This window comes from Pongo abelii, chromosome 21 (genome assembly GCF_028885655.2).
Source record: "Pongo abelii isolate AG06213 chromosome 21, NHGRI_mPonAbe1-v2.0_pri, whole genome shotgun sequence".
Classification (NCBI taxonomy): Eukaryota; Metazoa; Chordata; class Mammalia; order Primates; family Hominidae; genus Pongo; species Pongo abelii.
In genome coordinates, this window is record NC_072006.2 from 4,999,201 (window position 1) to 5,012,401 (window position 13,201).

The 13,201-nt window shown below is 38.1% G+C and overlaps 1 protein-coding gene across 3 annotated transcripts in view; it reads left to right on the forward strand.

Moving 5' to 3' along the window:
• The window catches only part of SLX4IP (SLX4 interacting protein), a 200,968-nt gene that overhangs the window by 11,607 nt on the left and 176,160 nt on the right, over positions 1 to 13,201 (forward strand). For 2 of the 3 annotated variants that reach the window (XM_002829951.5, XM_054541587.2), the window contains exon 2: positions 12,423 to 12,478. In XM_002829951.5, coding sequence (XP_002829997.2) covers positions 12,452 to 12,478 — 27 coding nt within the window. In that variant the 5' untranslated portion in view covers positions 12,423 to 12,451. Of the gene's footprint in view, positions 1 to 12,105; positions 12,244 to 12,422; positions 12,479 to 13,201 lie in introns of those variants that run through there. The other variant, XM_054541586.2, reaches the window with a different exon arrangement.

The window sequence follows — 13,201 nt, forward strand, 5'->3', positions numbered from 1 at the left end:
GGTTTCACCATGTTAGCCAGGCTGGTCTTGAACTCCTGACCTCAGGTGATCTGTCCTCCTTGGCCTCTGAAAGTGCTGGGATTACAGGCATGAGCCACTGTGCCTGGTTGAGATTGCTTTTTTTTAACTCAGCCTATTTCCTTAAAATCCATCCAAGTTGCATGTATCAATAGTTTATTCCCTCTGCCTGAGTAATATGCCAGGGTATAAATGTACTGCAGTTTATTTAACCATTCACACATTGAAGGATGTCAGGGTTGTTTCCAGTTTGTGGCTGTTAAGAATAAAGTTACTATGATGGCCAGACGTGGTGGCTCATGCCTGTAATCCCAGCACTTTGGGAGGCTGAGGTGGGTGGATCACAAGGTCAGAAGTTCAAGCCCAGCCTGGCCATGATGGTGAAACCCCGTCTCTATTAAAAACACAAAAATTAGCCGAGCGTGGTGGCAGGCACCTGTAATCCCAGCTACTTGGGAGGCTGAGGCAAGAGAATCGCTTGAACTTGGAGAGCAGAGGTTGCAGTGAGCCGAGATTGGGCCACTGCACTCCCGCCTGGGCAACAGAGTGCGACTCCGTCTCAAAAAAAAAAAAAAAAAAAGAGTGAAGTTACTATGAACATTTTTAAACAAGTTTTTACGTGAGCCTAAGTTCTCATTTCTCTGGGTTAAATTCTGAGGAGAGCAATTTTTGGATTGTAGGTAAGTGCATGTTTAGATTGATAAGAAACTTCCAGTCACTTTTCCTGAGTGGCTGTACCACTTTTACAGTCCCACCAGTGATATATGAGAGATCTATTTTCTCTGCACCCTCACCAGCATTTGGTGTTATTGTTTTTTATTTGTCTTTCTGGTAGATATGTAGTGATATCTCGTTGTGGTTTTATTTTGCATTTTCCCATGGCTAATGATGTCGAATATCTTTTCATATGCTTTTTTTACCATCTGTATATCCTTCTTGGTGAGATATCTGTTTGTCATTTGCCCATTTTCTGATTGGACTGTTGCTTTTTACTATTGAATTTTGAGACGTCTTTACATATTCTAGATAGAAATCCTTTGTTAGATATGGATTGCAAATATTTTCTCCCAGTTTTAGAAAAGTTTTAATTTCAGTATGGCCAAAGCTGTCATTCTTTTTCTTTATGGTTTACATTTTCTCTGTCTAGTTAAAAAACTCCTTTATGATTTTGAGTTCATAAAAATATCCTCTGAAAGGTTTTAGTTTCGTACATTTGAGTTTTTAACCCATCTGTAATTGATTTTTGAGTCTTGTATGAGATAGAGTCCAATTTAATTTTTTCTCAAATAGATATGAGCAGTTGTTTGACCACAGTTTATTGAATGAGTCATCTCTTCGTTTCCACTAATTTCACAGTGCTGCTCCCAGCATGCATCAGTTTCATAAATGCATGCATTGGTTTCTGGTGTGTGGAGTCCGCCCCTTCTGCCTGTTTGCCCGTTTGCCAGTACATTAGTTTTTTTACCTTGCATTGTAGTAGTTTTGCTAAGACAAACCCCATCTTTTGTTTTTGTTTTTATTCCTTTTCTAGAAGTGTCTTGATCTTTTTTAGTCTTTCTCAGTTTCCCTGTTCAAGTTTGTGGTTGGAGTTGCATTAAATTAGTAGATCAGTCAGAGGATGTCTTGTATACATTTTTTTCATTTTATTCCTAGATACTTTTTATTTGTGGGATGCTAGTTTAAATGGTATTTTAAGTTCTACATTTTCTACTTGTTGCAAAGAAGTTGTTTCTACTGGTTCATCATTAAGCATTTTGTTACATTTTTGTAGATGCTGTTTTTTAGATTAAGAAATTCCTTTGTATTCATAGATTTCTAATGTTATCTTTTTTTTTTTCTGCTTCTACTGAAATGATTATGTGCCTTTTTTCTTCAGTTTTTGTTTTTGTTTTTTGAGACAGGGTCTCTCTCTGTCACCCAGGTTGGAGTGCAGTGGCATAAACATGGCTCACTGCAGCCTTGAACTCCTGGGTTCAAATGATCCTCCTGCCTCAGTTTCCCATGTAGCTGGGACCACAGGTGCGGGGCTCCACACCTGGCTGATTCTTGTTTTTTTTTTTTTTTTTTAGAGACACGGTCTCACTTTGTTGCCTAGGCTGGTCTGGAACTCCTGGGCTCAAGCAGTCCTCCTGCCTCAGCCTCCCAAAGTCCTGGGATTACAGGTGTGAGCCACTGAACCCGGCCTCTGCTTCAGTTTTTTAATGTGATGATTTCTGTAGTGTTTAGCCAACCTTGCACTCCTCAGATGCCTCACTTGGTTCTGATGTTTGTTTGTTTTTAAGTAGGTTTGCTAGATTAAAATTGCTTCTAGATTATTGCTTCTATGTTCACTCATAGAATTGACTGATTTTTCATTCTTTAACTGCCTTTGTCTGGTTTTGCTATCAGTACTCCGTAAAATGAGTGGTGGGATGATTTCCTTCTTACTCTTTTCTCTGGAAGAATTTGTATACTGGCATTATTTGAACCCTGAACGACTGTTGATTTTTGGATTCTAGAGGTTTAAAAATGGAATAGACTATAGAGGTCAACCTTTCCAACTCCACTGTTTTTTTGAGGTGGGAAGAATTAAATGCTGAGGCTTAAATCCAAGAGACACTTTGCACTGTACCATGACCCAGTGATTTCATCATTATAGAAACCCTAATCCTGAAGTAGAGGTAATAGTCATTTTATTATGTAAAACAGATAGCTCAAAGCCTTCGCACCGAAGTCCATGCAAATCCATGTAAGAGTGGCTTGGAAAACATCACATTAGCCTTAGTCTCTTAGTTTTCTAGGCCCATCTGATTAAGATTAAGAATGGAATTAAGAAAGGGACTCAGGCACTCTGACAGGTCTGGGATCACCTGCGAGTGCAGGCAGACGACCCCGCTGGCCTACTGTTGAGCAGCTTTGTGTAGGAGCTAGCAGCTCACAGGGGCAGTGATGTGTTTATTCCCCAGTGTGATGATAATTTTAATTGGGAATATCAAATAAATATTCAATATATGGTATTTTTATGAACATTAATAAAGATTCAGTATATTTTTGGAAAATTTCCCTAAAAACAGAAAAAAAATAAAAAGGTTATATGCATAAGTGGCTCAGCTCCAATTATCTGGAACATTTTTTTCGCCCAGCAGGCTTTTCTTGAGTACCCTCTAGTGTTAGGCATTGCTCTGAGGGCTGCTCACATGAGTGTGTACTCCTTCCACCCTGGATAAGTATGATTTTACCATATTTGGAACTTAGCAGATTGGCTCAGTTCATTTCAGATTTCAATTCATCATTTAATTCATCCCCAGCACATGCCTAGTGCTGTCATAAACCAAAGAAGAGATGGTTTCTTTATCTGAAATGACTTTAGCAAATATGCAAGCTCAAGGTCTATGCAACTGACTGTCCAGATGTGTTATGGGCTTTATCTTGGTAGAATTCATTTATTTATATTTTGTCTATGAAGGGTGCCATATTATGTAGCATAGTGATAAATTAATCCAAACTTCATTTTCATTAACTATAGAGTTTCTTTCTTTCTTTGATTAACAGGAGAGGACCACTACACATGTAGCTTTATTTGATGTCATACTCTGTGTTGGGAACTTGGACTTTGGCGTGAGGCAGAGGGAGGAAGGTCACACCTACCCTGACAGCCCAATTAGTCACTGACCTTGGCAATTCTACAGGTGACAGATGGTGCTAGTTTGCCCTCAGTGGACCCCACAAGACTCTATCTAGCGCTTGGTTAGGCCATCAGCTGTGAGATCCTGGCCTGGTCCCATAAGTTCTCATTAGGGGAACAGATGGCAAGGCTGGGAGTAGAGGGTCTGTAAGATCTATTTTAGCCCTAAAATTGTGACTTTTTGAATTTCCAAACATTGTGGAAACAAGTGAAAAAGTTACATAACTTGAGGCAGAGTGTGTTATGATATTAAAAACAGACTAAAATATTCAGAATATAGATTTCATTCTTCCCAGGTAGTCTATTTTACATTGTCAGACCATATTATTTTATATAAAAAATACATGCTTTTCAGTTCCAGATCCCTAGAGATCATTTTTTTGATATTGGACTTTGATGGTACTCTTTGAAAAATTCAGAATCTACATCGTAAATGTAGCTGTTCTTGTTTTATTGATAAAAGTAAAAAAAAAACCCACAAAAACAAAACCTTATTGTGAGTTGAAAATGTGAAAATGTAACTGTATTAGTAATATTAGCCATCACAGTAACTTCACTGTAATATGGCTCATTCATGATCTATCCAAGGCAGATATGATGTGGAAGCCTTGCCTTGGCCTTCCACATGGTCTGTCTGTCCTTCAGGAAAAGAAGTACATATGGGAAAACCGGTGTGTAATTAAAAAATAATTGGATCACACATTTTTTTCCCTGTGATGGTTACTTATTGACAAAACTGTCCCCTTTTTCCTGGTTCCATGTCTAGCTGATCCACTTGAGTATTCTTTTTAAGTACCTTCATCTAGGGACTTCCTTAATTCTTAGCAAGATTATTCAAGCCTGATTTAATGTATTTAAGGTGACTGATTTTATGTTTATTAGACAAAAATAATGTAATTTTTAAAAATCCATGTAAAGTTTTCAGGACAACCTTTATATACATTGTTTTTAAACATGTGCCTGATTTCCCAGGAACTTACTTTTTTTCCACTTACACTTGTGTCTAAATGGGCTTGCTAAGATAAACATCATTAAATATTTTTCTAAGTCATGTGCATTATGTTATTTAGAGAATGGAAATGAATACTTAACATGACTTAGGGTTTGGATAAAGATATTTTTGTCCATTTAAAGAATTAGGATCTCATCACATAGGCAAAAATTAAAAAATTAAAAATTAAAATCAAAGGCTACCAAATTTCTAAAAAATCACTGTTGACTAAGTAATAATTATCAATACTCATCGAAGGCCTAGTAGGTTTTTTTTTGTTTGTTTTGGGACGGAGTCTCGCTCTGTCGCCCAGGCTGGAGGGCAATGGAGCGATCTCGGCTCACTGCAAGCTCCGCCTCCCGGGTTCACGCCATTTTCCTGCCTCAGCCTCCCGAGTAGCTGGGACTACAGGCTTCCGCCACTACGCCCGGCTAATTTTTGTGGGTTTTTAGTAGAGACGAGGTTTCACCGTGTTAGCCAGGATGGTCTCGATCTCCTGACCTCTTGATCCGCCCGCCTCGGCCTCCCAAAGTGCTGGATTACAGGCGTGAGCCACCGCGCCCGGCCGGCCTAGTGTTTTTGTATGTCATTTTATTTAGTCCTTTCAATAATTTTGAGTTAGGTATTGTTACTCTTATTTTAGAACTAAAATATTTAGGATACAGAAATAAGTGCCCTTCTTATTTATTTATTTTTTTGAGACAGAGTATCACTCTGTCACCCAGGCTAGAGTGCAGTGGCGTGATCTCGGCTCACTGCAACTTCCACCTTCCGGGTTCAAGCGATTCTCCTGCCTCAGCCTTGCGAGTAGCTGGGATTACAGGCGCCCACCACCATGCCTCCCTAACCTTTGTATTTTTAGTAGAGACGGGGTTTCACCATGTTGGCCAGGCTGGTCTCGAACCTTGACCCCAAGTGATCCACCTGCGTTGGCCTCCCAAAGTGTTGGGATTACAGCTGTGAACCACCGCGCCTGGCCGTGTTTTTCTTGTTTAAAAAAAGGCTCTCAAACTGCGCTGTCCATAATGGTGGCTACCTACAAGTGTCTATTGAGCACCTGACACATGACCAGTCCAAACTGAGATGTCCTAGAAATATAACCAATTTCAAAGTCTTGGTTAAAACAACAAGCGTGTAAACATTTTTATATAGCTCACATGTTGAAATGCTAACATGTTGGCTATATCAGGTTAAATAAAATAGATTGGCCAGGCGCGGTGACTCACGACTGTAATCCCAGCACTTTGGGAGGCCGAGGCGGGTGAATCATGAGGTCAGGAGTTTGAGACCAGCTTGGCCAATATGGTGAAACCCCGTCTCTACTAAAAATACAAAAAATTAGTTGGGCATAGTGACAGGTGCCTGTAATCCCAGCTACTCGGGAGGCTGAGGCAGGGGAATCGCTTGAATCCAGGAGGTGGAAGTTGCAGTGAGCCAAGATCGTGCCACTACACTCCAGCCCTGGTGACAGAGTGAGACTCCGTCTCAAAAACATAAAATAAAATAAAATAGATTATTCAAATTAACTTTATCTGTTTCTGTTTACTTTTTTAAAAATGCAACTACTAGAAAATTTAAAATTTCATTTGTGGCTTGCGTTATATTTCTATTAGAAGAGCTGCTCTAACAATTTCAACAGGAAAATAGTTCCATGCTCAAAGCTTGTGAATGATGGTGTCCTCTTCAACCCCTTTCCTCCATCCTTGTGAGCTGTCTTCACCTTGTTCTTCAGTTTGGGGCAGAGTTTAGTACTTAAGAATTGGATCCAGGCAGGGCGTGGTGGCTCCCACGTATAATCCCAGCACTTTGGGAGGCTGAGGCCGGTTGATTGCTTGAGCTCAGAAGATGAAGACCAGCGTGGGCAAGATGGTGAAGCCCCATCTCTATAAAAAATATAAAAATAGGCCGGGCGCAGTGGCTCATGCCTGTAATCCCAGCACTTTGGGAGGCCGAGGTGGGCGTATCACCTGCGGTCAGGAATTCAAGACCAGCCTGACTGATACGATGAAACTCTGTCTCTACTAAAAATACATAAATTAGCTGGGCGTGGTGGCATGCACCTGTAATCCCAGCTACTCGGGAAGCTGAGACAGGAGAATCGCTTGAACCCAGGAGAAAGAGGTTGCAGTGAGCCGAGATCACGCTATTGCACTCCAGCCTGGGCAACAAGAGCGAAACTGTCCCAAAAAAAATAATAATAATAATATATATATATGTAAATTAGATGGGCTTGGTGGCATGAACCTATAATCCCAGCTACTCAGGAGGCTGAGGCAGGAGGATCACTTCAGTCCAGGAAGTGGAGGTTGCTGTGAGCCTAGATTGAGCCACTGCACTTCAGTCTGGTTGACAAAGTGAGACTCTATCTCAGAAAATAAATAAATAAATAACGTAAAAAAGTTTTATTAAAAAAAAAAGAATTGGATCCAGATCACTAAATTACTGTCTGTATTTTTGCTTTATTATAGCTATTGTGGTGGTTATTATTTTTACTGGTCTGCTTTGTTTCTGAAACATTCCATCACCATTAGAGATCTTTTGCTCTGTTTAACCTCTGTGCCCTCACCATATTTATATACACACATTCCCTATTTTTCTAATATCATCATAAGCATAATATTGTTTAGGTCAGGATTCAATGTTTGCTATTATAACTATAAGTGCTAGTCATAACTGAGCTGTGTATTAAGCACTCTTTATTTACCGCAGTTTTTGTTTATCATGGAATCAGTCATTGCCTTGTTCTTCTTCTGCTGTTTAGCTTTCCTGAGCTGTGTATTAAGCACTCTTTATTTACCGCAGTTTTTGTTTATCATGGAATCAGTCATTGCCTTGTTATTCTTCTGCTGTTTAGCTTTCCATGTACCTGTCCTAATTCAATCTCATATTCTCCACAAATTGTCTAAAACTCATCCGTGTGCGTGTGTGTGTAGATCTTCCTGGACGTGCTTCTCCCCTGTGGCCTGCTCTAGTCTGCACCTGTGCTTCCCTTGTGGTCCACCCACAGCTCTCATGGAGGCCTCCTTTCACTAGATCCTCAGCTTTCCTCTGCCTTTCTCCTGTCTCACCCTTCCTGTTTCCTTTTTCTTGCTTCATTTCCTCATTTTGGTGAAGCACATCTTTAGTAGCTTCCTGAGAAAAAATACATGAAACGGTTTTATAAGAACTTGCATGTCTAAGAATTTTTTTTCTCCCCTGAAGTTTAAATCCAATTTGAGGTTGGAAACAATTTTCTTCAGAATTTTGAAGATATTTCTCCATTTCTTTGGGCAGTTTGGAACCAATTCTGACTCCTGATCCTTTGTGTTCTCCACCTCCTACTACCCCCCACACACTTAAAAAAGTTTTTTTTTTATCCCCAATGCCTAAAATTTCACTGGGATAGATGCTCTAATATGGGTCAGTCTCCATACTAATTTTCGTGTGTTTGACCTCCTATATTGGTCTTTTAATTTTAATTTATTGTCTCTTTTCATTTTTTTAATTTTTGCTGAAGTTTCTGAGAGATTTCATCAGCTTTATCTTTCAACCATTCTATTAAGTTTTTAAAATTCAACTATCATTGTTTTAGTTTGTTGTCTTCTGATAGTTCTCTTTTTTTGTTGCTGTCATTTTTTGCTTTATGGCTGCAGTATCTGCAATCTCCCTAATGATAATTTTTAAAAAATGTTTTCTTCTCCCTCCATACTTTGTTTCAGCCAAGTAGGTTTTTTTCTCTGTTTGGTTTTCTTTCATAATTTAATCTTGCCTTAGGTGGTAGGTGATTCCTGCTTGTTTACTTGTATTTGAGAGTGGAACATTAAAAGATGTCTAGAATCTCTGCATATGGGTGTGGGGCTTATGGATGTGGACTTCACTTAAGAGCCATCTGTTTAGGCTGTTTCCTTGGGGAACCCCTATGTCAGTATTTTTAGACACTGTCTTTTAGGTTAGTCCAATTCTCTGAATAGGGAGGTTTCAGTCTGCAGTCTGGAGAGTGTGGGCAGGGTAGAGAGGCATGCAGGCAGAGGAAGGTCTCCGTTTGTATTCCCTAATTTCTCTTTGTTCAGAAGACTCCACCTTCTTCCTGGTGTTTTCCAGACTAGAGATCCTCTGTCTTACCCTCTTCAGAAAATACTCCAGGTTTCTGCCAGGGTGAGAAAAAGCAGTTGCCTGGCTGAGCACAGTAAAGGGGAATATTTACCTTTTTATTGCCAAATAATATTCTATTGTATGACATATCACATTTTATTTATCTGTTCATTAATTGATGGACATTTGGGTTTTTTCCATTTTTTGACTATTATTAGTAGTGCTTCTGTGAGCATTCCTATATAATTTTTTTGTATGGAGTTATTTTTTTTTTTCTCGGATATATCCTTAGGAATGGAAATGCTGGGTCATGTGGCAACTCTTTAAATTTTGAAACGCTGTCAAACTATTGTGCAAAGTGGCTACATTTTACATTCCTAACATCAATGTATGAGAGTTCCAGTTTATTCACATCCTTGCCAACATCTGTGATTATTTGTCATTTTGATTTTAGCTACTTATTTTAATGGGTATAAAGTAATATCTCATTGTGGTTTTGATTTGCATTTATTTGATGGCTAATGATGTTAAGCATCTTTTCATGTGCTTATTGGTTATTTGTATATCTTCTTTGAAGGAATGTCTATTCAAATTCTTTGCTTATTTTTAAATTGAGTTATTTGTCCTCTTATTGAGTTGAGTTCTTTATATATTCTGGACATGAGTCCTTCATCAGATGTATGATTTGCAGATTTTTTTTCTATTCTGTGTATTATCTTTTTACTTTCTTGGTTTGAAGTATAAAAGTTTTTAATTTTGATAAAATCGAATTTATTAATTGCTTTTGTCACTTCTGTTTTGGTATCATATCTAAGAAACTGTTGCCTAATGAAAGGTCACAAAAATTTATGCCTATGTTTTTTCCTAAGATTTTTATACTTTTAGCTCTTATATTTAGGTCTTTGATCTATTTTGATTTAACTTTTTGTATATAGTGTGATGTAGCAGTCTAACTTTATTATTTGGCATATGGATACCCAGTTGTTCTAGAACCATTTGTTGAAAAAACTATTTTCCCATCAAGTTATCTTAGTACTCTTGTTGAAAATCAATTGAACATAAATTTAAGGATCTATTTCTATCAATTTTATTCCAATTGACTTGTATGTCTTTTATTTATTTATTTATTTATTTTGAGACAGAGTCTCACTCTGTCCCCCAGGCTAGAGTGCAGTGGCGCAATCTTGCCACACTGCAACCTCTGCCTCCTGGTTTCAAATGATTCTCGTGCTTCAGCCTTCCCAGTAGTTGGGATTACAGGTGCGCACCACCACGCCCGGCTAATTTTTTGTATTTTTAGTAGAGACAGGGTTTCACCATGTTGGCCAGGGTTGTCTCGAACTCCTGGCCTCAAGTGATTTGCTAGCCTCGGCCTCCCAAAGTGCTGGGATTACAGGTGTGAGCCACCGCGCCTGGCTTATATGTCTGTTCGTATGCTAGTGTAGGTTGAGCATCCCTAATATGAAAATCCAAAATAGGAAATCCTCCAAAGTCTGAAACTTTCTGAATGCCAACATGATGCCACAAGTACAAAATTCCACACCTGACTTCACATGACAGTCTGTAGTCAAAATGAAGTCAAAACTTTGTTTCATGCACAAAATCATAAAAATAGATAAAATTCAGGCTATCTGTATAAGGTATATGTGAAACATAAGGGAATTTTGTGTTTACATTTGGATCTCATCCCCAGGATATCTCATCATGTATATGCAAATATTCCAAAATCTGAAAAAATCCTACATCTGAAACACTTCTGGTCCTAAGCATTTCTGATAAGGGATACTCAGCCTGTACCATACTGTTTTGATTGTTGTGATGTTGTAGTAAGCTTTTATTTATTTATTTATTTTATTTTATATTTTTTCAGACGGAGTCTTGCTCTGTCACCCAGGGTGGAGTGCAGTGGCATGATTTTGGCTCACTGCAACCTCTGCCTGTCAGGTTCAAGCGGTTCTCCTGCCTCAGTCTCCTGAGTAGCTGGGATTACAGGCGCATGCCACCACACCCAGCTAATTTTTGTATTTTTAGTAGAGACGGGGTTTCACCATGTTGGCCAGGCTGGTCTCGAACTCCTGACCTCGTGATCTGCCCGCCTCGGCCTCCCAAAGTTCTGAGATTAACAGGTGTGAGCCACTGCGTCCAGCTGTAATAAGCTTTTAAACTGAGAAGGCTGAGTTCTCCAATTTGATTCTTCTTTTTCAGTATTGTTTTTGTTACTCCAGATCTCTTGCATTTTCATATACATTTTAGGATAAACTTGTTAATTTCTATAAAGAAGTCAGCTGGGATTTTGATAGGGATTACGCTGAATCTGAGAACAATTTGGGAATATTGCTATATTAACAGCATTAAGTCTTACAATCCATGAACACGGGTTATCTTTTCACTTAAGTCTTTAATTTCTTTCAATTATATTTTATGACTTTTGGTGTACAAATCTTGTACTTTTGTTATACTTATTCCTAAGTATTCTTTTTCATGTTATTATGAATGGAATTTTTCTTTAAATTTTATTTTAGGACTATTCGTTGTTGATATGTAGCAATACAGTAGATTTTAAAATATTTATCCTATATCCTACAACCTTGCTGAACTTATTAATTCTAGTAGTTTTTTGATGATTTGTTAGGGTTTTCTATATATGAGAACATGTTGTTTATGAATAGACAGTGTATTTCTTTCTTCCTAATCTGGATGCTTTTTATTTTTTTTCTTGCCTAATTGCCTTAGTTAGAACCTTTAGTACCATGATGAAAAGAAGTGGCAAGAGCAGACGTTTCTTGTAAAGACATGTCTCTCATCTTAAGGGAGAAAACATTAAGTATGATTTTAGCACTTGGTTTTTCCTAAATGTCTTTTATCAGGTTGAGATAGTCCCTTCTATTCCTATTGTGTTGGCTTTTTTATTTTTAATTAAAAAAGCGTTTTGGGTTTTTTTTTTTTTTTTGTATTTGGGATGATTATGTGCATTTTTTCTATTATTCTATTAATAGAGTGTATTATATTGATTAATTTTCAGATCTTAAACTATGCTTGCATTCTTGGGATACATCCAACTTGATTGTGGTGTATAATCTTTTTTACATGTTGCTATGTTTGATTTTCTAGTATTTTGTTGAGAATTTTTGTGTCTTTCTTCATAAGGGACATTGATGTGTGGTTTTCTTGTGATGTCTCTCTCTGGTATTGGTATCAGGATGATACTGGCTTCAGAATTATTTGAGAAATTTTTCTTATGCTTCTGTTTTTTTAAAGAGTTTATGAGGGATTGGTTTAAATTATTCTGTACATATTTGGTAGAATATAGCAGGGAAGCCATCTGAGCCTGTGCTTTTCTCTCTTTTTTTTTTTTCTTTCTGTAGAGATGAGGTCTTGCTGTGTTGCCTAGTTTGGTCTCGAACTCCTGAGCTCAAGTGAATCTCCCACTTTGGCCTCCCGAAGTGCTGGGATTATAGGTGTGAGCCACCATGCCTGGCCAGGGCCTGTCCTTTTATTTGTAAGCAGTGCTTAAATTACTAATTTAATATAGTATTTTGGTTAAGGGCAATTATAAGTGAACATTCATCTCATAAATACCCATTGATATTTTACTATTCAGCCAATCTTTTTCCTGTATAGTATCCAAATAAAAAGAAATTTTAATATACCTAATTGTAACTTTTTTTTTTCTTAAAGGTCTGTAGTTACTGTGGAATCAATAAGCCATGGCATCTAAGAAATTTGCTGTTAAAGTAAGTAATGTTTAATAGCTTTTTAAAAAGAGGCTAATCACTTTCTAATATAACTGAGCTCTGTGTTAATTGAAAATTGAAGTTCCTAACTTTCTACTTTTTTGCACTTGGGACTCTGCAAAAATTTTTTTTTTCTTCAACTTTTAAGTTCTGGGGCACGTGTACAGGATGCGCAGGTTTGTTACATAGGTAAACATGTGCCACAGTGGTTTGTTGCACAGATCATCCCATGACTTAGGTATTAAGCCCAGTGTCCATTAGCTATTCTTCCTGATGTTCTCCCTCCCCCTTCCCCCACAACAGGTCCCAGTGTGTGCTATTTCCCCCCATGTGTCTATGTGTTCTCATTCAGCTCCCACTTATAAGTGAGACTGTGCGATATTTGGTTTTCTGTTCTTGCATTAGTTTGTTGAGGATAATGCCTTCCAGCTCCATTCAAGTTCCTGCAAAGGACATGATTTTGTTCCTTTTTATGACTGCTTAGTATTCCATGGTGTATATGTACCACATTTTCTTTGTCTGTTTTTTCACTGACGGGCATTTAGGTTGATTCCATGTCTTTGCTATTGTGAATAGTGCTGCAGTGAACATACGCATGCATGTTTCTTTATAATAGAATGATTTATGTCTTGGGGGGTATATACCCGGTAATGGGATTGCTGGGTCAAATGGCATATCTGCCTCTAGATCTTTGGGGAATCGCCACACTGTCTTCCATAATAG